The sequence below is a fragment of the Dreissena polymorpha genome, chromosome 15 (assembly GCF_020536995.1).
Source record: "Dreissena polymorpha isolate Duluth1 chromosome 15, UMN_Dpol_1.0, whole genome shotgun sequence".
NCBI lineage: Eukaryota > Metazoa > Mollusca > Bivalvia > Myida > Dreissenidae > Dreissena > Dreissena polymorpha.
In genome coordinates, this window is record NC_068369.1 from 15,122,603 (window position 1) to 15,145,689 (window position 23,087).

The 23,087-nt window shown below is 34.1% G+C and overlaps 1 protein-coding gene across 1 annotated transcript; it reads right to left on the reverse strand.

The window, feature by feature from the left end:
* Positions 1-2,350: 2,350 nt before the first annotated feature.
* On the reverse strand, positions 2,351-22,292 carry LOC127859584 (prion-like-(Q/N-rich) domain-bearing protein 25). Its single transcript, XM_052397084.1, has 14 exons — positions 22,025-22,292; positions 11,491-11,551; positions 11,133-11,231; positions 10,151-10,219; positions 7,714-7,821; positions 7,194-7,400; positions 6,821-6,940; positions 6,523-6,660; positions 5,950-6,144; positions 5,535-5,720; positions 5,266-5,394; positions 3,863-4,072; positions 2,527-2,712; positions 2,351-2,382 (listed from the first exon to the last, which is right to left on the reverse strand). Exons 1-14 carry the CDS (start codon positions 22,097-22,099, stop codon positions 2,351-2,353), a joined length of 1,815 nt encoding a protein of 604 aa, XP_052253044.1. The 5' UTR covers positions 22,100-22,292.
* Positions 22,293-23,087: the final 795 nt, after the last annotated feature.

Consider the following 23,087-nt stretch of genomic DNA (forward strand, 5'->3'; position numbering starts at 1 on the left):
AAACAAGTCAAGAAGTATATAGAATAGAAAAAGTTATTAGAAAACGCGGGGACATGTCGTTAGTCAAGTGGCTTGGATATCCCGAATTGTTTAATTCATGGGTTGACAATAAAAACCTAATAGATTTATAATAGTCATTTTCATACCCAAGTGAGGGTTTGGAAATGGACCTTAATTCTTTTTAAAATCTACTAAATCCATAACACGTTCATCATAAATCCAACTGTTTTTAACAAATGTATGGCTTTTGCATTTTTTGCAATTAAATAATTTTTGTGTAAATTTTAAGTCTTGTAAAAATTTATTTAGATGCACCTTTGGTGGTGGATTTTCAATTTGCTGAATACGCCGTTGAATCAATTCTTGTACCGTTTTGTCATCCATTTTATATATTAAAAAAAATACTTAAGTCATTTTTATTTTATTTTTTTATTTTTGTAAAATGCACGAATAATGGTAGTGGTCAAAAGTCCTCGAGCCGCCGCGTTTGCGAATGGGATGCCGCCCCGAGCTTGACTTTTCGGAAATATGTAATATCTTGAAAAAGATATTATACATTTATATATATAGAGAATTTCCTGGGGGATATATAATATCTTGAAAAAGATATTATACATTTATATATAGAATTGCCTGGGACACGGATGGGAAACGGATGGGAAACGGATGGGAAACGGATGGAAAACGGTTGGGAAACGGTTCTGTCCCAGAAGCCTAATTTTCCCTCTACTAAAGCCATTAGTCAACATGGTTTTTGTCTGTAGTTCAGCATTAAAGGTGACGTTGAAAATTAACATCATATACTTCCCAATCCCAGATTTTTCCAATCCGTATTTTGTAAACCCCAAAATTGACAGACCACACAGTTTGGGAACGTCCTTTGCAGTACCAAACGGACACGACCCATGAGCGCTTATGTCCCATTTAATCAGGCACGTTTCAGCTGTATCACTCGTAGAGGACTGACAGCCGATAGGTGTTGAATGGATGGACGGTACAATAAAATCTCCGGCAGTAGATGTACCAATAGTCCACTTTAAAAAGATTACAAAGTCATGCAATTATACAAGCACAATGTCTTAAAGTTTGTGTTCTAAAGTTCAAGAGATCAATCCAAATTATATAAACTATTGTTGTAACTTTCGCATGTAAAACAACATACTTACTGCATTGACTCCGGTTTGAATTTGCTGGCTGAAAACAGGAGTTGATTTTTCTCCGAACTTCATCTCAGACCATTGGAACGAACATTGAAGCTGTGAATTTGATAAGCAAGTTAAGTAAATAATAAGCTGTTATTGAATACTCAGATGATATATTAAATACGTATGTAAAACACGAATAATAAATTGTGATAACCTACTTGAAAGCCAAATTGTCTCTGCCCACACACATCACTGATCTCACTTTCAATCAAATCGGTCTCCTGTAGCCTACTTCGCTCAACAGGACCAATTGTCTTGCAGTGAAGTCCGTTAACGTACCTTTAAGGTGCAATTTGTAGTTAAGACAGTGCTGGTTTAATAGAATATGCGTTTCCATACAGAAAATCAAATCGTATAACTTATTTTAGTTACTGTGGTGATTATATATTTACGATCATGTTTATTAAGCTCGTTCGTTCTTTATCCTGTACGCATTTGCTTCTAATTACTTACTTCTATCACTTACCAATGAATTGTATAAAACAATCCATCTGTGTTATAATTGTATCTGTTACATCCAGCGCAATTTACGTCATACTTGTTATAATACGTATTATAATATCTATCTAAGGGGTGGCAATTGAAGGCAACTAATGGCTTGTATAATTCGGTTGATGTATTGTTATCAAAATCAATTCGGAATGATAGCTCTTGTTTAAGGTGCGCCCATCTGTCTGTCGAGTTGCCAGCAGAGACCGACATCGCATCAGTGTCTACAAATACAACATAACTTAGCTGGATATTTATCAAATTTGAACGTATTGTATATACATACCGATTGCAGGTTATGAATAGAGTTTACTAATAAAAAATATTCCAAATACAAGTTTCTCGAAATAATCTAATTGTTTAACCAGAATGCTTTGACATGCAGATTAAACATATATTTGTGTACTACATCTCTAAACTAACATACCAGTTTCTCGTGATATTTTCGAAAGATAGTTTTTTTTTTATTAAGCATATGTTGCTTTAATCGGGTATGTTTATTTTCGGTAAAACAATCTAGTAAAGGTTTGTAAATGTTGATCAACGTAAGAAGCAATAAGATAATCTGTTCAAAATGCATCATTGTATAAAGTTAAGTGTATTAAATAAAAAAGGAAGAGTAGGTAACCTCTTACTTAAACAAAAACAACAACAGATCAACACTGAGTTAAATGTTTATAGGCACCAGCTACGAAAGCAAACACCAATTATTCCAGCAAAGGACTGATATAAATGACGAATTGTTTAACGTACTAAATGTAAACTACGCCTTAATACTGAATACCTATTTAAATATAATACGGAGCACATTTAAATATAGAATGAACGTTACCTAAACAATATGCGGCGAAAACAACGGATGGAGCCTGCAGCCTTGCCAGGTACTCCGCTCCACACTTTCGCAGCTGGACAGAAAGGTTGTAAGCCATTCCGAATTCTTGCAATCCTCCGATCACGGCTTGTTTTGTTATATTGTTACCCGAGTCGACTTCGTTTTGTTCCATAATTGTTATAGATTCTATATAAACAGAAAACAGAAAACAGAATAAAATAATGACATTTTTTACCAAGTGTATTAAAAATATGCTTTTTTTTCAGTGAAGTACTTTATTACTTTAAGGGTCATAGAAAAGCATGTGCAACTGCTTAATATAAATTTTGGTGTAATACATCAGGCTTTCAGCCATGGTTATACACTTATTTTACATATAATGTATTCACAAAAAGTGCCACATACCGTACAGGCAAGTTGAAAATACTAGTTTAATCATTACTTGTTCTAATACTAACGCATAATGTCATTTGACTATCATACAAGTAAACATTTTCTTGAAGCTTTGAAATCTCGATTTATTTAATGCATTAACTTAACGTACAGTCATAAAATCGACAGGACAAACAAGTATTCTTATTATACTTTGGAAAAATATATACATTACCAAACAGAACAAAGTAACAAAATATAAACTTATATTTGGAGAGAACCTACCGATAATATGTTACGTTTCTTAATTCTACAGCTTTAAGAATAAATACAACTAAATGTGACACGATTGCATGTCTGTAAAAGGGCACTGAAAATTTGTCATATTATTATGCTTCCAGAAGTAGTTATAGAGTTGTCTTAATGTGTTAAAAATGTTTCCATTCGAGTAAAATATAAAGTCCGTCTTCTACATCGTTTCAATGCTTCACTGAAACATGGCGTATCTAGGATATGTTTCACAGTTTTACCCCAAAACTGTTTTGCTGAGTATACATCAAGATCAAGTGACATTATATAATATTTTATCTTGATTTGGTTATCGTAATGGGATTGTAAAACTGTAAACGTTTTAATGCACTGAAATTGCGTTTATTTATAAGAGGTTCGATTGCGGTTCACAAAATTTGAAATTATGGTAAGATTGCGACCACCTTAATACTTGTTTTACAATATTGTAAATTAATATATTCGAGTTGAATACTATTATTTAAGCCCCATACACACACCATAACTGAGAGCTGGTTCAGGAAGCTTTTTACATAGTTCCGTAATGTGACTATCTCATACATTTGAAAATATATACAGCTAAATTCAATGAAATAAATATAGTATGATATGTTTCACTTACATTCCATTTTCTGTTTTGTCGATTTCAATAGCCTTAAACTAGAGATTGTTTTACCTGCGAGATAAATCGGATAATATGTCCCACATGTGCCTGGTGAACGTCCAGTTAGCTTCCCGTCGGTGCTTATCATAGCTGGTCCGATGTTGTACCATATGTCTTTTAATCGGTCGTCTCTAATTGGCGGTTCGGTCGAAGTAAGAGTGTACTTCGGAGATCGGCGGTAAAGATCAGGAAGTTTGGGAACATGTTCTTGGCAAACACTCTCTTAAAAAATTTGACACATCGATATTAAAAGATATTTTGATAGTACAGTTTTGAGAACAGGGGCATCAACGCTTTACAAAGGTTTATACAAAATACGATATTGCGGTTTCAGATTTAAACAAATGTTTTGATAACAGAAGTCTATATAAAAAATAACACCCCTGTATGCGGCCGATTGAAGAGATTGGGGAATGGTTTTAATAACGTTTCGTAAGTTAAACAAACACTAAACCTCTTGGCCATGTGTTTCTGTAACCGTTTAGGCGTGGGCATTTTTGATCAATAAGCATAATTTGCGAAATCTGTGTAGAGGGCTACTTTAAGTTATGACAAACCAACAAAAACAAATCATTAAATTGTTGATTAGATATCCTTCTAATTATAATTTCATCACTTTATTTATTAAAAACCATGTAGGTTTTGAAAAAAATAAGAATCCATTTTTATAGTTGCATCAGTTGATGTGGTGTGAAATGCAAACATTTCTGTGTATGTACAAATCGATTTTAATTAAGTTTAACTTCTTTTACCGTTTAAGCAGGCCGCGTCATTGTATGAACTCGTGATGCGTTTAATTTTGATATAACATTCTGACGTCATTTAATATTTAAAATTGAAAACAAACACAACTTTGAAACTGTAATTGAGAGGCATTTAAGGACGGATAATATCGAATTCGGTACATACTTGTTTATAAGTTACGAATGTATTTATGCCAATTTAAATCATTTGTCTTTGACATAATGTGATGACTTTATATATTATGAAAATAATTATGATAAAACTAAGCAGTATTTGTTGTTTGCATTTCAGATATATGCGCTGACCAAATTGTTTTGCTAATGAATTTTTTGTCTCATAACATGGAACATGACTTTATTATAAACCATAATGCCAATTTGGTAGAACTGTTGTCTTGCAACTTGTATTATTTATAGTTTACAGATTCCTCGTCGTGTTGAATAAAGCGAAACATTTAAAGATGCATTCTGTATATTTATTGCCAAGATGGAACTCGCAACAGTTTGCAATCCTTTAATTTACAAACGTTATCTTATTCGATAAGCGTTAATTGTTGCCGCTGCCTAAATTATGTCAAGAAACCAAGGTCAAAACACATCTTACACTGCTACGACGAAAAACAAATGTATACATGTGTTTGGTACCGTCATAGTATTATTAAAATATTATACCTTCCAGTATGCAGGCTCCATCACGTTCTATGAAATCATCAGCACAGATGCACATTGAACTACTGCTGCAAACGGAGTTGACTCTCACGACATTGCAGTCTGCGTCGGATGTACACGGCAATGTTTCAGCTGAAAAAATATATATGGGATGTGTAAAATCAATATAAAGTCCTTATATTTAAAACAATACGAAAATAAAACAAGAGGATGTATTAAGCATATTTCTTATAATATTGCTTTAACATGTATTACAATATGATTATATATACCTCTTATGCAGACGCGACGAGTAACATGTTGGTTTACGTCAAAATCGTTGATAGTATGAACACTAAAACCATGTCCGCATTCACATTGTTGCGTTTGGTTATTGCAAATGTGCATACTGGCGTTGCTTGCACTGTCTGGGTTTTCAGAGTTACAGTCAATGTCGCTGTTACATTCCGATGCGTAAACTGAGAAGCATATATAAAGTGTTGTATTTCGCATGCATCTGAATATGTCGGAATAGAAATAGACGCACAAACCAAAATACAAAAGACTTTTCTGTATATTTGACAAAACATATGTAATAATTGAGTTTATTCCAAGTACAAACATTGAAATACAAGTATATGACCTGTGCGTATATCTAATTTATTTATTAATTAATATTATGCGTCGTTTATTTTTGTCGACACTTACTGTGTTCACAGTTGTTTATTTGTTGGTTCCATCTGAACCCTGGTGCACACGAACACACGTTGTCAAGATCACAGTGAAAAGCTTTATTGGCGTAAGTGTCATTATACTTGTACTGGATCTCAAAATATGAGCGACGGTAGAAGAAACTCTCTGTATTTCCACACATGTGTATGTCAGCACAGCTGGATCCGTAAACTAAACAAATGTAAACATGACAGACATGAATGTTTGAGGCGAATCAAAAAATGAAGGAACTGGATAAACGTAAAGTGGACATTTACATGTTTTCAATTACCTTATTTACATTGATATCATTTGTAAATGCTACAGGAACAGCAAATTGTACCAGTTTAATTAAAAACGGTTTGTGTACGTATTTGTTTAGCATGACAACTCTTTTGTGTTCTAATTAAAACTAAAATGTACACCTTAGTCTATAGTAAGTGTAAGCAAATATATATCTACAATTAAATAAACCAATAATCAAGATTTAATCGTTTTGAATTAAATGCGTGACTCACTACCCATTTAATATACGAACTTGCGAATGTGAAATAGTGAAAGTGAAACTACCTTCCACACATGTTGCATTATTCGGAGATTTCACAGCATGTCCAGTTGGGCAGCGACAATACGATCCTATGTCTGTGGTATTGCATTCAAATCCTTCATAAAAGCAGTCTTCATTCGAACTGCATCCAGCATCCATAACTGCATAATAATATAACAATTTATTTATGAATTTGTTCATGTGGCACTAAATCATAAAACTGCTTTATTTTAATTATATATTGTTTTCGTTGAATTTGTGTACATTTGAATGTAGTTTAGAGAAAGGTTCCGCTCAGCAGGTTTATTGAGTAATATTTACCCCATATGCATTTTGATTCCCTCCGTACAAAGCCTGCACTGCACGCACATGCGCCCTCAATGCAGGACATGTTTGATTTCCGACCGCATTCCAATGATGATTTGCATTCAGAGCCCAGATCTAAATATATATTTATATAACAAAAAATAAATACAAATAAAAAATGATGGTATGGAAGACAGCGATATCAATTTTATTCAGTGTTTTGCTTCTCAAATGTAAACTGATCAGTCTCTCACAATGATGTGAACATAGGTTTTATAGAAATTTCAAAACTATAAATCGAATATGGGTGCAATGATATCCGTATGAGATTAAACCTTATTTACTAAACATAATTCTACATAAAGAAGCACTTCATACACCTACTTACATGAATTACAAACTCCATTTATTCCTTTAAGGACATCTGTATCACATTGGCAAGTGTTGGAGTTTTGGTCACACACATAGTCAGTGCTGTTATATTGCATTGATCCATTACTAATCGGGACTTCAAACAGCAACCTCATTGTAAGTTCAAACAGCGTAGGATTACAGTCCAAATCAACATTGTATTGACGACATTGCAAACCAATGACTGAAAAATAATGACTTGATATGAAAGCGTAACAGTGCAAAATTGACGTATTAACAAATATCTACAAATACAAAATTATCTATATGCCATTAATATACAATGCATTTGTTACAAACGACATCAACCGTTAACTGGTTTCCGTAAAATGTTGTTGTATGAAGTTTACCAATGTGTTATACGTTAAATTGCAATGAAATCATACAATTATCGACGGAAACAATTAAACACTAATCGATGGAAACATATTTGTTTTTAGGAACTGTATGGACATGCACATGTCTAAACGATTCAAATAATTTCAACCAGAAAATACCAGAAACACAGGATTCGTCCATTTTTCTATATCCCGATTTACAATAGCAGTCGCCATAGAAACATGCAGAATTGTCGCCATGACAATCTTCATCCGTTAAGCATTTCTCTAAAATCAATAAAAGTTTGTCAATTAGAATCGGCTTTTATGTTATTTGAACACTTGATTAGCTAAATATTAGCATTTTTAAAGACACCAAATGCTATCAATTTAAATATTTTGCGGAATTATTCCATTTGTTCGCATGGGTAAGTCTTTATAAATTAGGAATTTTAAATAATAAGTATTCATACAAAAAATAGTATATTTAAAATGTGTATGTGTGTTTTTGTGTTACTTTGAACCATTGTGTGCAATATTTGCTCTTTCTTTATTTATTTGTATAAGTTTCAAAAACAATTGGAGAATTACCATTTCGTTAAACTTTGAACAGGTTTCAACAGTTTATGCAGTTCATTTTCTTTGTCAGAATAATGCTCTATATGACATACGTATTTACAACATTGTTGAAAATGGTCAATTTCGTCGCATTAAGGAAATTATTACACATCTGTTGTTTTGGAAGATGTTAATGAACATATGTTTTAAAATGGTAATTTTTTTGTAATAACTAAAACACGTATGCAATTCATACATATGGCGTTAAACATATATTCGTTCTAAATGTACTTATAATCTAAACATTTCATGAACAGATGAAAATATAAACAAAATGTTAAAAATTTAACAACGTTGGACAATAAAGACCGAGCATGCGCTTCGGAAAACGCTAAACATCTAAACACCTTTTTAACTTGTTTAGAAAATTGACATGTTTACCGTAATAACTCTATGTTTTCGGACTCTATTGATTTTCGGACACCCCCGTGTTTAGCCAAAATTATTATTTATCGTGACTCTTAATTTTCCGACTTATGGGTTTTCGTCCGCAATTAAGGACTCTAGTTTTTCGGACAGTTTATTTTACAATGATATTTAACCAGTTTTATGCCCTGTTGCGCTTATCTGGGGACACTCCGATCATGGGTTTTTACAACCGGATTAAGGTAATAAATCCTGGCAGACGAATGCCTTAGGGGCAATGTACCATTATATTTTCGTTATTGGGTAAATAACTATGCATGCCGTTAATAGATCATGGTTTCACCCAACATATTAAGGTGAAACATATTTAAAAGTAATTTATACCATACGACGTACATACATGCACGTCCTATTATTCGTTGAAACAATTGACGCTATATACATATATACTATATACATTGCATACCCGTATCTGATCTGCAATCCAGAATTGTTAGAATGTCTCTAAATTTTCGAACACCTGTACGTTTGCCTCTACATTTTCGGACGCCTGTTTTTTTTTTGTTTTGTTTTGTATCTAGAGTTTCGGACACGAAATAAAATATTTATTTTTAAGTCTCCTAAAACTTAGAGTAATTACGGTATGTATAAAAATACGTTCACAAATTAAGACCAAATATGAGCTGAATAAAGTTAGAATCTAAACGTTATTTTAGAGTGTTACTTTAAACGAAAAATCCTTCATAATTTCTTTATATAATATCGATAATTACAGAAACAAAACAAAAAACACATAATTATAGTTCTAAATTTCCATCAGTAAAAGTATTTTTAATCAGGTTAAAACAAAAACATTCGCTGGTTCCATTACATTCCATACGCTGATAATCATAGTGATTAGCTATAAATGCGGGTATATAAAGATTGTTCATTGTAAACTCTCATTTATGCAAATGTTTTCATTTGGCCATCCAGTGCACAAAGAGTGTAACATACCTCAGAATCGAGTACCAGTAATTCTACATATAATTCAAATACAATGTTTGGATAGGGACATACACACAGACGGACGGATCTTAAGCTTGATTATATGACCAATAACATATTGTATTTTTTTGTATTTCGAAGTTTAAGAGGTCCTTTCCGAGCCAGAGGCTACATTATGTGTGGACCTGGAGTGTGTCTCAGCACCTAGTTTGCCTACTAGACTCACGACCGTTAGACGAACTTTGAATTATAGCTGCAATTTCCAGCTATTTCGTAGTTACTGAAAGATATTTGTTAGTTTGGTGTGCTCTTGTGTTGTGGGGGAAGCCGGAGTACCCGGAGGAAACCCCACAAGTCCGGTATGGTGACCAGCAACCAAACTCACATGCTGCCGGAAACGAGAATTGAACCCGCGCCGCCTAGGTGAGAAGCGAGTGAACCAACAACTGCGCTAGCCGGACAGCCCCCAATATATGTATATATATAAAACAGCCTCTAAATTACCCCAGGTTTAGGTTATTCATGAACGGATATACATCTTAATGAGGTTATCGTACATATTTTTCTACTATATCGTTTAATTTCTTAAATAAATAAATGTGCTTAATATTTGTTGAAGTTCTACATATTGTACAAACAAACTAACTTGGCTGACAATTTCCGTGCGTGCAAGTAATCAACGGGAATCCACAGTCAGCATCCTGTTGACAGCTATCTGCAAGGACATGTAAAATATAAAGCTAACGTGCATCTTGTTTGTATTTCATTTTTCTTCCGAGGGTTTAAAACAATGATGTATTGTAGTTAGTTATTAATGATTGGCATTAGTTATCGCTTATTTGCATCATGTCAGTGCTCAGAAAACAACATATCGTCCAAATAATTGCATACTCAATTTGCTTACCTGCACAATGTATATACACACTGTCAGAGTCGTGTCATGGGAAAACCGTGCTTAATTAAAGAGCGTAGAGTGGCGTCCCGGGGCAACCTGGACAGACCGTATTTGCAAAATCCAGGACTCCACTCTCCACTTCCAAGGTATATTTGGTTAAAACAGGCTTAAATGAAAACAAAATCCGACTGAATAGCTGATCCTGGAGGCAACGTTTACGCTAATGCATTTATCCAGTATATCCAAAGATAGTATTGCATAACTAAAACTCTAGAAACAATATCATAAAATACAGTTATGTTTACATCCGCTGGTTGCTGGTCCTATACAAGGCAGTAAATACAAAAAAGAGCATAAAACGGATTACAGTTGAGGTCATCGAGTTGGAACGGTCAAGCCAAAACCTTTGGGTGTTTAACCAGTTGAATGGCGCCCCGAACTTCACACAACTTCACCCTTATCCGTGAATGAATCACTTACACACTTAAAAAATAATTAACTGCATAGTAGTATTATGCAAATTAAAACAAGTTTACAACAATATTTAATTTCGTTTTAACAACTTCAATATAAATTTCTGAGGTACGATGAATGCAATGAATACAAGTATCAACAAAGTACTTCTTGTTTGCAGAGGTAGCATTATAAAATACTACTCCAAGATAACCGTAGTGCATCTCATGCAGTATGAAGGACGCATACTGAAATAGTTCATCATGGTTTTATGTATTACCATAATTTTTGCAGTAGCTCTGGATAGAGTCGTTGTAACATCGAGGAGAATGAAGATCAAAGCAGTCATTGTCGTCTTTACAAAATCCATCGGTACGACCTGGAACAAATTACATTAGCATTTTATTGTTAACAGTTTTATAATACATCGCGTTTTATGCAATTTGTTGCACACGTGTACACAAACACTAAACATGACTACACCTAGTATGTCTGTTTCAAACAATCCTTGTAATTGACTCCAAGCAATTTCTATAGTACCAACATATCTTATAATGTGCTAGGTGTATATTGTTCATTAATATGCATCGACTATAGATGAAAACTATCAATAAATATAAATATATGTATGTGCTCACCTGTCCACATAACGAAGAGCAACAGCCAGGCGCCAATCGCTCTTTGTCCATCCATTGTACACTGTCTTGAATGTAACATTTATAGGCGACATATTAGATAGTGATATAGATCAGTAAACTTTAGGCCGGCCTCAATCAGGTTTGAAATCTTATCGTATCTTAGATTTTATCTTCTTTTCAGCGATGTTGGCATTCGTATTTGATCCGTTATTTCGATAATAGAACGGTATCATTGTCTCATTTACTTGTATATTGTTCTCGAATTCTGGTAAACAAGCTATGACAAGACGTGATAGTAATGTTAAATAACTAATACGTGTTATGTTATTAATACTGTACAAAGTGTATGGATCGGCATACCTTCAAACCTAACGAGGTTTCATTGTGGTGACCTCAGTTTACATTACGTGTTTGATAAGTGTTTTGTTGTATTATGTATTTGTTTTGCACTGACATAAACATAAACCTGTCGAAATGAAAACAATAGTTATATATACATATATATATATTACCACACTCCGGGAGTAAATAGCTTGATATAGTATGCTAGTACGGTGAACCTTAACTTGTAACTTGTAATTATAAACGTCTGAGAAATCAGAAAGGTTCCTCTATCTGTATTATGAAGGACATGTGCTGCTCAACCATGCAAACACACATAATATTTTGTGTTTAAGTGGGAATTTATTAAGATGGTAAATGAAATTCCAGCAAGCTAATTGATTAGTACCATATAATGTAATTCATAGTTTCAGAGAGTTTTGGTTTCCACAACAATACTAAAATTAGGAAGCATTCCTGGACAGTTTCAAAGTCACTCCATTTGCGATTTTTTTTAATTAAATTTAGCCGCTTTAGTTTTTCGACATGTATAAGTGTTTAAGGGTGTTTAAGGTAGAGATAGTACTTTGTTGCTTGGTACCAGCTTCATCGGTAGGACGGGCACAGCTGGTTCTCACCCGACTCTCAACTCTCAACTGATGACGGTACTATGCCAGAATATCTGAGAGGAGAAGAAGTGGCCCAGGACTGGAACAAGCTCTTGTTACCCTCCTATCTAAAAGGGCAACCTCAACCTGTGCGAAAATTCCCGCAACATCAGCTTCATCAGCAATCCCAGCAAACTTATGCTCCGCATCAACCTTAACCGACAGAACAGAATTACTAAGGCCGAGGAACTCCTGGGGCAAAAGAGCGGGCTGGATTCAGAGCTGAACGGAGCACAGTTGAACAGATCTTCAAACGCGGAGTCATCATTGAGAAACACCTGCAATACCAACGTGAGCTCTTCCACATCTTCATCGACTTCAAGAAAGGTTTCGACCACGTGTGGCATGATGGTTCTGAGAGGGTTCAACAATGACGAAGGACTGGTTAAAGTCATCCAAGAACTTTACGGAAACGCCATTACTTCTAAATAAGCAGATGGGTGGCTTCTTCCGGACATCAGTGGGCGTTCGTCAGGGTTGTCTGCTTTCCGCCGTCCTGTTTATCTTTGCCAGGAGACTCTCAAAGATCACCACACCTTAATTTCCATTGGTGGCAGACCCATCTCCAACTTGCGCTTAGCTGATGACATTCAACTCATGGGTGGTACCAGCAGTGACCTAAACAACAAACTCTACGAAAGAGCAGGAACAAACGGAATGTAGGTCAGCACGGAGAAGTCGAAGATCATGGTGAATAGCACGAACAACTACAGCGCAGACTTCACCGTGAACGGCGAGAAACTGGAAGAAGCGACCACCTTCAAGTACTTAACACTGCTGAGGTACGAATACGAATCGCCATGGCAACTGCAGCGATGGCTAGACTAAGCAGATTATGGACACGCAGCTCCATCAGCTTTTCAACCAAGTACAGGCTCTACCAGTTTCTCGTATTCTCCATTTTATTGTTCGGCTGCGAGATCCGGACGCGGACACAGAACGCAGTGTACAGGCCTTTAAACACAAGTATCTCCGAAGACTGCTCCTCATCTCCTTCCTGGATCACAAGACCAACAAATACGTCTGGAACATGACAGCAGCACGTGTTGGCCCACAAAACTCCCTAGGGGCCGTCAAACGACGAAAGCTGGATTGGCATTGGACACGTCACCAGGTACTCATATCAGCTCACAAAAGACCGGACTGATGGAGGATTTCTGTGTCGTCGTCTCTTTTTTCTCCGCAACGGCCATACCGGTCAAGGGAATAATGATCATGATAATATTTATAAAAGCACTTGCTTTCCAATCGGATGGAATGTTTAACCATTTTTTTCCCGATTTACTTTTTTAACTCAAATAGCATAGTAACAGTTTTAGATACAGGTAACGTTTGTCAATATGTCGCGTTTAAGTGAGCTATTATTAACTATTTGGTGTATAGTAATAATTGATCTCCACAATACTTATATATAAATTCAAAGAACACTGCAAACAACACGACATACACCATTAACATGATAAAACCTGGGTTCACCGCATTATATCAGTCGATGAAAAGAATTGGGGTTTAAAAAAACCGATTGAAAAGCCAAAACCTAACATAATAAGGAGTTAATTACATAACATACACGTCTGAATAAAAATTGACTTCATAGCATCGTAATTCAAATGCAAAAGCAATAAAAAAATAATATTGTTTAATATTTATCAGAATTACAGAATAACAACTGAAGCACGCGGAAAAAGAGTTGATACAATTATCAGATACATTCATTTGTTTTGACAAGCATTCAAAACTAAATATCGTATAATAAAAACACGTTATCTTGTGCAATCTGATCTGTTTTTATAAGTGATGCATTATAAAACTATATAGGTTTGTTATTGTTGATTTATAAACATAATGCGCGTTTTAATAATGCTACACACACGTGGGCTTAGCGCAAAACGGTCGTAACTATATATATATATAATATATATAGTTACGACCGTTTTGCGCTAAGCCCACGTTAACTGTTGTCTTGACGAGCTTTGTTTCGGGCTGTGCTTAGACGATACACATACATTTGAATGCTTACATGTGTATGCCGCTAAAAGGCATCTGTAAGAGTATTGTCTCGCATTGTCAATCATAAAATTGTGCTGGTGAGAATCATTAAATTATTCAAAAAGTGTAAATGTGTCTATAATATATGATAACTGTAATGATATTATTAACTGATCAAATTTATTTAACATAACAATTTAAGGTGATTTATTATAACCAATTGCCATTTAGTGTGAACTTATATGAATTTTTATGTTCAACAAGAAAATAAATTCAGACGGCACGTTGTGTTAAATGATTGTTACTTTAACAAAGTGACGGAATTTAATAACATGCTTATATGCTTATATAAAAATACGTTTCTGATAGTGTACAGGTTCGTGAGTTTTCCCGTACATGTTCGTGATGACAACATCTTTTTATGAAATATTTACTTAAAGAACAGCAACACAACAATGTAATACATAAATGTATCGATCTGTCATTAACTTATTCACGACTGAATAATACAAAAAAAAAAAGAAAAAAAATGAAGAAAAGGTAAACAATGGAATATAGGCTTTAAAAAGTAAAAGATTTAAGATGAATAATCATTTTTTAATTATTAAAACAATCTGATTGATTTATAGAATCGCACTTACATGTACCCGATATGGATGCAACACAAAAACGCTCCGTTGTCTCAGAAAAATGCCTGATATGATTGCTCAACAAAGTCAATATGTTTTAATTTATTCCCATTTGAATATAAAATATTTAAGCTATCAAAAACGAAATGCTTAACTGCTCTGTGCTCACCTTTACAAAAGCGCTTTATATAAGCAAACCATCCCACACGGGTTGTGTTTGTTTTGTGTCCCTGGTGTTGTATTTAAAATAAACACATTATTTATTTGTAAAGAAATCTCAAAAGGGGAATATCCCGTAACTTCTGTCATTAGTAATATAACCCACTTATAATATGCCCATTACTCGATTCCCATTCATTGACTAAATTACTCATATTTCAGCAAAACAGTGAGGTATTTTTTACACTCTATGATCCTCCGGTTCATGTGTGGTACATTTTGGTATAGGGAAAGTAATGCAAACAGTGTGAACAAAAGTTACAAAATGGTTAAGATCAAAATTTAGCATTGATTTTCAAAAATAACGTTTGTGCTTATATAATAATAATAATAACAATGGTGATAATAATAATAATAATTAATAATAATAATAATAATAATAATAATAATAATAATAATAGTAATAATAATAATAATAATATTATTATTATTATTATTATTATTATTATTAATATGATAATAATAATAATAATAATAATAATAATAATAATAATAACAACAACAACAACAACAACAACAACAACAACAACAACAACAATAATAATAATAATAATAATAATAAAAATAATAATAATGATAATAATATTTATAATAATAATAATAATAATAATAATAATAATAATGAAAATAATAATAACAATAATAATAATAATAAGAATAATAATAATGATTATAATAATAATAATAATAATAATAATAATAATAATAATAATAACAATAACAATACACATAAGAATCATGCATGCACATAAGAATCATATACATCATCATCATCATCATCAACAACATGAAACGTTATCATAATCAAAATAGTCATATTCGTAATCTCATACATTATAATCAGTGTTATGTAGTCATTTATAATATACATCAACATAATGTTAGAAACAATTTAACAATAGATAATGTGAGTATATATAGTATTCATAATCTTAGACATTATAAACCTTAGTCATAGTATGTTATCGCATTTATCACAATTTGCTGTGACAACTGATACGCGCACATTCCGATATCCGTTCTCGTGTATTACAAGTGTTTATATTTGTTTATAACTGCCGTCAAGGGAAATCGCTTATCTCCCGTCGAACTTAATCAACTGTGTTTGACCTGATTATTTTAAACAGGCAGTTACAATAGTTCGGTGTTGGAAAACAATAGTTGTCTAAAGACGAAATTTTTAATTAACGAATTTGTGGAATCTAGTTTAAACACGGTTTGCACGTTTAAATTATAAGGATATGTTTGCTATATGGTTCCCCTTGAAGATATTGGAGAGGCAGTATGCACATACGGACATTTAGGCTCGATTTCACGTTTACAATGTTAAAATGATAATACTGTGACCGGTAAATATTCAACTTTAAGATTTCTAAGAGCTTACATAACAAAAGTTTATGCTCTACCACTGAGTCACGCGGGCTTTAATTATAGTATTTTCCGCATTTTCTACATAAACTACGAAAAGCGTTGCAAACGCTTTAGTGTTTTAAATGATGACTTTATGAACTTGTTTCTTTGTCAGTAGTGTTATCTCGCTTGTTTAAGCATAATGTATACATTCTTTTTTTAAATCTATGACAATTATTTTGAAAATCGTCATTTAACCAAACTGTGAACGTTGTAGACGGTTTCGTTGCTTCATCAGCCTGTCTCATAAAAGCATCTGTATGAAGCATGCACTGTGCATCGACCAGGAAGCTCTTCGTAGCATCTCGTCATGTACGGAAATCGTTTAAATGAGACATAATCACGTGAGAGAAAACAAATGCATTTGTATGTGATGTTATTGCTGATTAATTTATGTTTTTCAATACAGGAAAATAAGAGTATGAATACACGAAGAATCGTGAAAAGGGGGCGTGACGCTCACATATATAACTTTTGTTACCACAATCAACAACACTCGAGACACTGACTGAATTCACCTCTCAACTTAGTTTGCAACGATGCGCATTCAATATATAAGTAGCAGGGGATCTTCATATCCGATAACACGTTAACCGTCCGCTTGTCAATTAAATTGTAAAGGTTTTTTACAATGCTAGTTTCAAATTTCAGCGTTGCTCTATTAAAACGGGGTTTAATGTGTGCGCGTAAAGTGTCATCCCAGATTAGCCTGTGCAGTTCGCACACAATAATCAGGGACGACACTTTGCTGTTATTATTTTTTTGTGTAAAGGAAGTCTATTTTGTTTTAGTTAAAATCTAATTTAGACGGAAAACGTCGTTCCTTATTAACCTGTGGGGACTGCACAGGCTAATCTGGGGAAACACTTTACGCACATGCATTAAACTTTTTCCGGAACGCGGCTTAAATAAACTTCATATTCTTTCCCCAAAATACGGTTAGGAAAGATACTGAGGCTTGGGGTTTTCTGTCTCTCTAAGAGATTAGACGGTTAAATTGTCTCATCAGCCCTTCTCATCAAAGCGCCTGTGTGACGCATGCGTTGTGCAGCGACCAGGAAGTTCTTCATAGCATCACGCCAAGTATGGAAATCGTTTAAATGAGACATAATCACGTGAGATAAAACGTGAGAGAAAACAAATGTCTGAGTGTGTGTTGCCGTTGTTGATTAATTTATGTTTTCTAATACAGGAAAATTAGAGTATGCATACACGAAGAATCGTGAAAAGGGGGCGTGACGCTCACATATTCAACATTTGTTCCCACAATCAACAACACTCGAGACAATGACTGATTTCAACTCCCAACTTTTCTTTTGCAAGGATGCGCATTCAAGATATAAGTAGCAGGGGATCTCAACCTCCGATAACAGGCTAAACGTCCGCGTGTCAATTACATTTTAAAGGTTCAGTTTACAATGCTATTTTCAAATTGCAACGTCGCTTTATTAAAACGGGGTGTAATGTGTGCGCGTAAAGTGTCGTCCCAGATTAGCCTGTGCAGCGTGCACAGGCTAGAAAATGGAGTTAAATGTATGTGCGTAAAGTGTTGTCTCAGATTAGTCTCTGCAGTTCGCACAGGCTATTCAGGGAGGACACCTTCAACTTTAATGAAACACTTCCGGTTCCGGTCGTATGAAAAACTATACACCTCATGTATTACACCAATTCTGGAATATAGTGCCTCGGTGTGGGGCGCTAAGACATGTCAATCACTTGACAACGTACACAACCGTGCATTAAGATATTTCATGGGCGTGCATAGATGTGATATATAAGAAGACTATTGGGGTCGGAGTTGAGATGTTCATGTTTTTTCTCGGGATATGAGATGTTTGTGTATCAAGGTATAAATGTCTGTAGTTGGCATAATTCTAAATCCAGATTGTTGCTACCTGGCTGGTCTAATATCCGTCATTGGATCCGTATCCGTGTGTTTTATGTCTTATATTGTACTCCACCTTTGAACCATGAGTTTTAGTATATCATTTTGTACAATAATGAAAACATGGTTAAATACTTAACTGGTGTTTAATTCATAAATACAATGTATATGTCCCATTGATTTAGATAACAGTTCACGATCACAAACACGTAGGTATGTTGATATGGAAGTAACTCATTTGTATGAATGCCGTTGTTGAAAATATATATTTGAGTCTAACACTGGTCAGGTTAGCAACATTATATCAAGAGCTATACATGTTTAATTTTTGTATGGATATATAAACATAATTATAAAATACATTAACTGATGTAATAATGTTATAATTGTATACAGCAGAAATGAATATTCCTGAAAAGGGTTAATGTTATTAAAAGTAAAATGTTTTTCCGAATGTAAAGGAATTGCACACACCCTAGACTTGCACCCACATGAACACAAATAGACTTTAAAAGCGATTTTCAATACTCAAACAAATGAAAGAAGCAAGAACATTTTGCAAAATCTAGTTATAACGCTGTTTCCATGGGAGCCGTGTGCTCAAACACGGAATGTGCAAGATAACTTTGTTGCAAATTGAGGCTTTTAGTTATGATAGTCTGCGTTTTCCAATACGCACTGTTTTCAATAAATACATGTGCTTATTTAAGTACAGTGAAAAATATGTGCGTTTTTAATTACTCTACCAATATTAAACATATATGTAATACTGGATAATACGTATGTAACGAATGTTAATAATATATATATATACTTGATTCAAATTGACTCACTTGCGAGCAAATTACGCGTTTTTTTATGTTTCTCTCTCCGAGAAATGTCAACTGGCTAATGTTGTTGTAGTCAGCTGCTGCCAGCACAAACATTGGGGTCAAATCCGTAGTACTTCCGAATGTAAAACATATGGCGCCAGTTGACATTTCTCGGAGAGAGAAACATAAAAAACGCGTAATTTGCTCGCAAGTAAGTCGATTTGAATCAAGTTTTTGGTGTCCGTGGTTGCATATGCATGCATTATATGACATGCCTCGTTGTTTGAAAGGAATAGGACGCGAGCTATCGATTAAAACTCAAAAATATTGTGTGAACGTCTGTCCCACATTTATTTTTGTGGACCGTTTGGCTCGAAATATTGCGTGGTTATCGACCGACTGTGAGTAAACGGCTGGACGGATTTCTTTCAAGTAAACTTTTTTTGAAAGGTTGTCCAATTGCCCATAAGAGGACGAAGGGATGCTTTGGATTATTATTATTTTTGACATTTTTGCGGCCCGAGAAGAAAGGCCTATGAAAATTCTAGTTAATGACCTTGTTATGATTTTAATATCAGAGGGTGGGGATTTTTTTTTCTTTTTTTTTCTTTTTTCTCTCATTAAACATGATTTTATATATTTATTTGAATATACTATTCAGGGTACGTTACTTCCACCTGTGCCTCTGATTCAAGCAGGGCAATTGCCAGTTACTGACATAAGTATGTTCACGTATTACTGATACAATAGAAAACCGAAGTAAGTGTGAGTTATTAAACTGACTGCGGTGAATGACTGACATATTGTTAAGAAAGAAGGAAGACCCCAAAAGAGAAAATAAATCAATTCAATCAATTTGGATATTGCTTCCTCTATGAACTAAGACCAACGAGAAAAACTATCTGGTGGAAAGAAAAAATTAACAATGAAGAAAGGTCATACGTGCCACCTAGTTACCTTAGAATCACCCCGACAACAAAAATATGCAAATTTATAAACGAACTGTTAATAGAGAATACACATATAAAAAACAACAAACAAGAACACAAATGGGAAATGCTTTTTAATAAACAGTTACATTGGGAATCAATATTCACAAATTATATTCAAATCACAATAGATTCCTCCTTAAGAACGTTCCAGTATAAATATATGATGAACATTGTTCCCAACAACGAAAATCTGTTTAAATATGGCATTGTAGAATCTAGTCTCTGTGATTTATGTTCAATGTCTGTTGAAACTAATATGCATTTGTTTTGGAATTGTCCTAATGTTCATATTTTTTGGAACAACATTGAGACATATATAAAATCCCAACTTAGCATTTGTACTGATTTCAAATTGTCTTATGAATGTATTTCACTTTGTAATACTTTTATCAACAATAGAAACTGCTCAAACTGTATCAATTTTATTGTATTACTAGGAAAATATTTTATATTTAAATGCAAATATCAACGATGTCCACCAATTTTTCAAAGATTTTTGGAATATTTTAAATACAAAATAAAAATCGAAGAGATTATCGCAAGCTGGAAGGGTAAAACTGAAAAACATACTCAAAAATGGAATAATTTTGTGATTTAAATCTGTTTTCTTAAATTTAAGGGAAAAAAGAAGATAAATATGTTAATATATCTACTTCATATGCTTTTCTACTTGTATTCGTCTGTGTCCTTCATTATTTAAAACATCACATCCTTTTTCATTTTCATGTATTCCATATGTTTATATATATATGTACTTTTCCCTGTGTAAAATGATGGTATGTGCATATATTATGTAGTGAATAAAGTACTAAAAACGGAAAAAAAAGAAGAGAAAAACTATCTGTGTTAGTCTCTTTTGATAACACAATTTATCTATTTAAAAAAACTAAATCGCATAACAATTGGAAAGCGTGAGCAAGCATAACGCATACATATATGAAGATAATATTGAATTGATAAAAGGATTATGAGTCACAAAACCACAAAAGTTTAACATAAAAAGAAAACCACCGGCTGTGTGTTTGCAGTATTACCGTACAACATTTTAAACAGCATAACGATTGTTCTGTGATATATCATATTTCATAAAAGTCTCTTATATCGCCTACATTAAAAATACCGCGCTATCTATAAAAGCGTACCGCGATATATATTTAAATACTACGTCATAGTACCGAGATATAATACAAGTATGTAAACGTTTAGCACGAAAGGCGAACCAAATATTACGCAGGTCGCTTGTAAGTATGATTAAAAGTATGAGCTCATGAGAATTAAATGTGGCGTGTTCTGACAAAACTGGGCAAAATGCTTGTGCGTAAAGTGTCATCCCAGATTAGCCTGTGCAGTCCGCACAGGCTAATCAGGGACGACACTCTCCGCCTGAACTGGATTTTCGCTAAGAAGAGACATCATGTAAACAAAAAAAATCCATAAAAGCGGAAATTGTCGTCCCTGATTAGCCTGTGCGGACTGCACAGGCTAATCTGGGATGACAATTTACGCACAAGCATATTGCCCAGTTTTCTCAGAGAACGTCACATTAATATTGTGAAGCGTTATTTGAGTCTTCATGTTTAATGATAAAAAACTAAAACAAAACATTTACCTTATTGTTTACATCCACACGATTATGTTTTTCTTCCGCACTCTTATTTGTTTTCTCCGCCATTATATCGATCATCGTTGACGGTTACAGGCCGGTTGGTTAACTTAAGTTTATAAATACTTCCTTATTTAGAACCAATCTCCACGCAGAGTTGTCGTTCCTTGCTCTCACAAACAACTCTGCGAAAGGCTCAGCACGCCATTTTGTCTACCAAATAGCTAAAACCGAACAAACGCATTCAATGTATATTTGATTGGATATTTAAGATCGCATGCATTAAATTAAGAAATATGACTTTTAAATGAACGATAAATCGTGCAAAAACTTGCGAGCTTTAATGCAACTCTTTGGAACTATTTTATTGCCCATTTACGCAGATAGAATCATTCCACGCACTTTACAAATGTAAACAATTGAACATAATGTTTATTGAGTGACGTTAGGAATTGCTTCGACGTGTGTATGTATGTTGGTTTTTTAACATCAAAAAACCATATCAATTTTATAATAATGAATTTAGACTGATACAAGATATCATGGTTTGAGATGGTTTTCTTTAATGCAGTGAATGCAATGTAACCGTCGTGCAAGAGATTGTTTAGTATACTGTAACCTCAATGATGACCGCTTGGTATGATCATGACATGAATGAGACGCTTTCATAACAATAGTCCGTTCTGAGCCCAACACAGAGGTGAATGTAATGTATCCGTCGTGCAAGAGATTGATTTAGAACATGAACATTATATCCGCGGTCATGCGCACGCGCAATGTACAGTTAACAATGAGATAAGCGTGTATACGTGAGTCGATATATATGTACTGTGTTGACTATATATCTTAACGTGTTGCATAGTTTGTAATGTATTGTGGCGTGTTCTGAGAAAACTGGGCAAAATGCTTGTGCGTAAATTGTTATCCCAGATGAGCCTGTGCGGTTCGCACAGGCTAATCAGGGACGACAATTTCCACTTTTATGGAATTTTTGGTTTAAATGATGTATCTTCTTAGCGAAAATCTAGTTTAGGCGGAATGTGTCGTCCCGGATTAGCCTGTGCGGACT

Bases quoted from the DNA above. Each gene is read 5' to 3' on its own strand.
- LOC127859584 (XM_052397084.1), bottom strand. From the start codon at position 22,099: ATGATCGATATAATGGCGGAGAAAACAAATAAGAGTGCGGAAGAAAAA. The intron at 11,552-22,024 runs GTAAATGTTTTG...CATTCAAGACAG, and splicing joins GTGTGGATGTAAACAATAAG to TGTACAATGGATGGACAAAG. The intron at 2,713-3,862 runs GTAAAACAATCT...CTGTTTATATAG, and splicing joins TTATCCGATTTATCTCGCAG to AATCTATAACAATTATGGAA.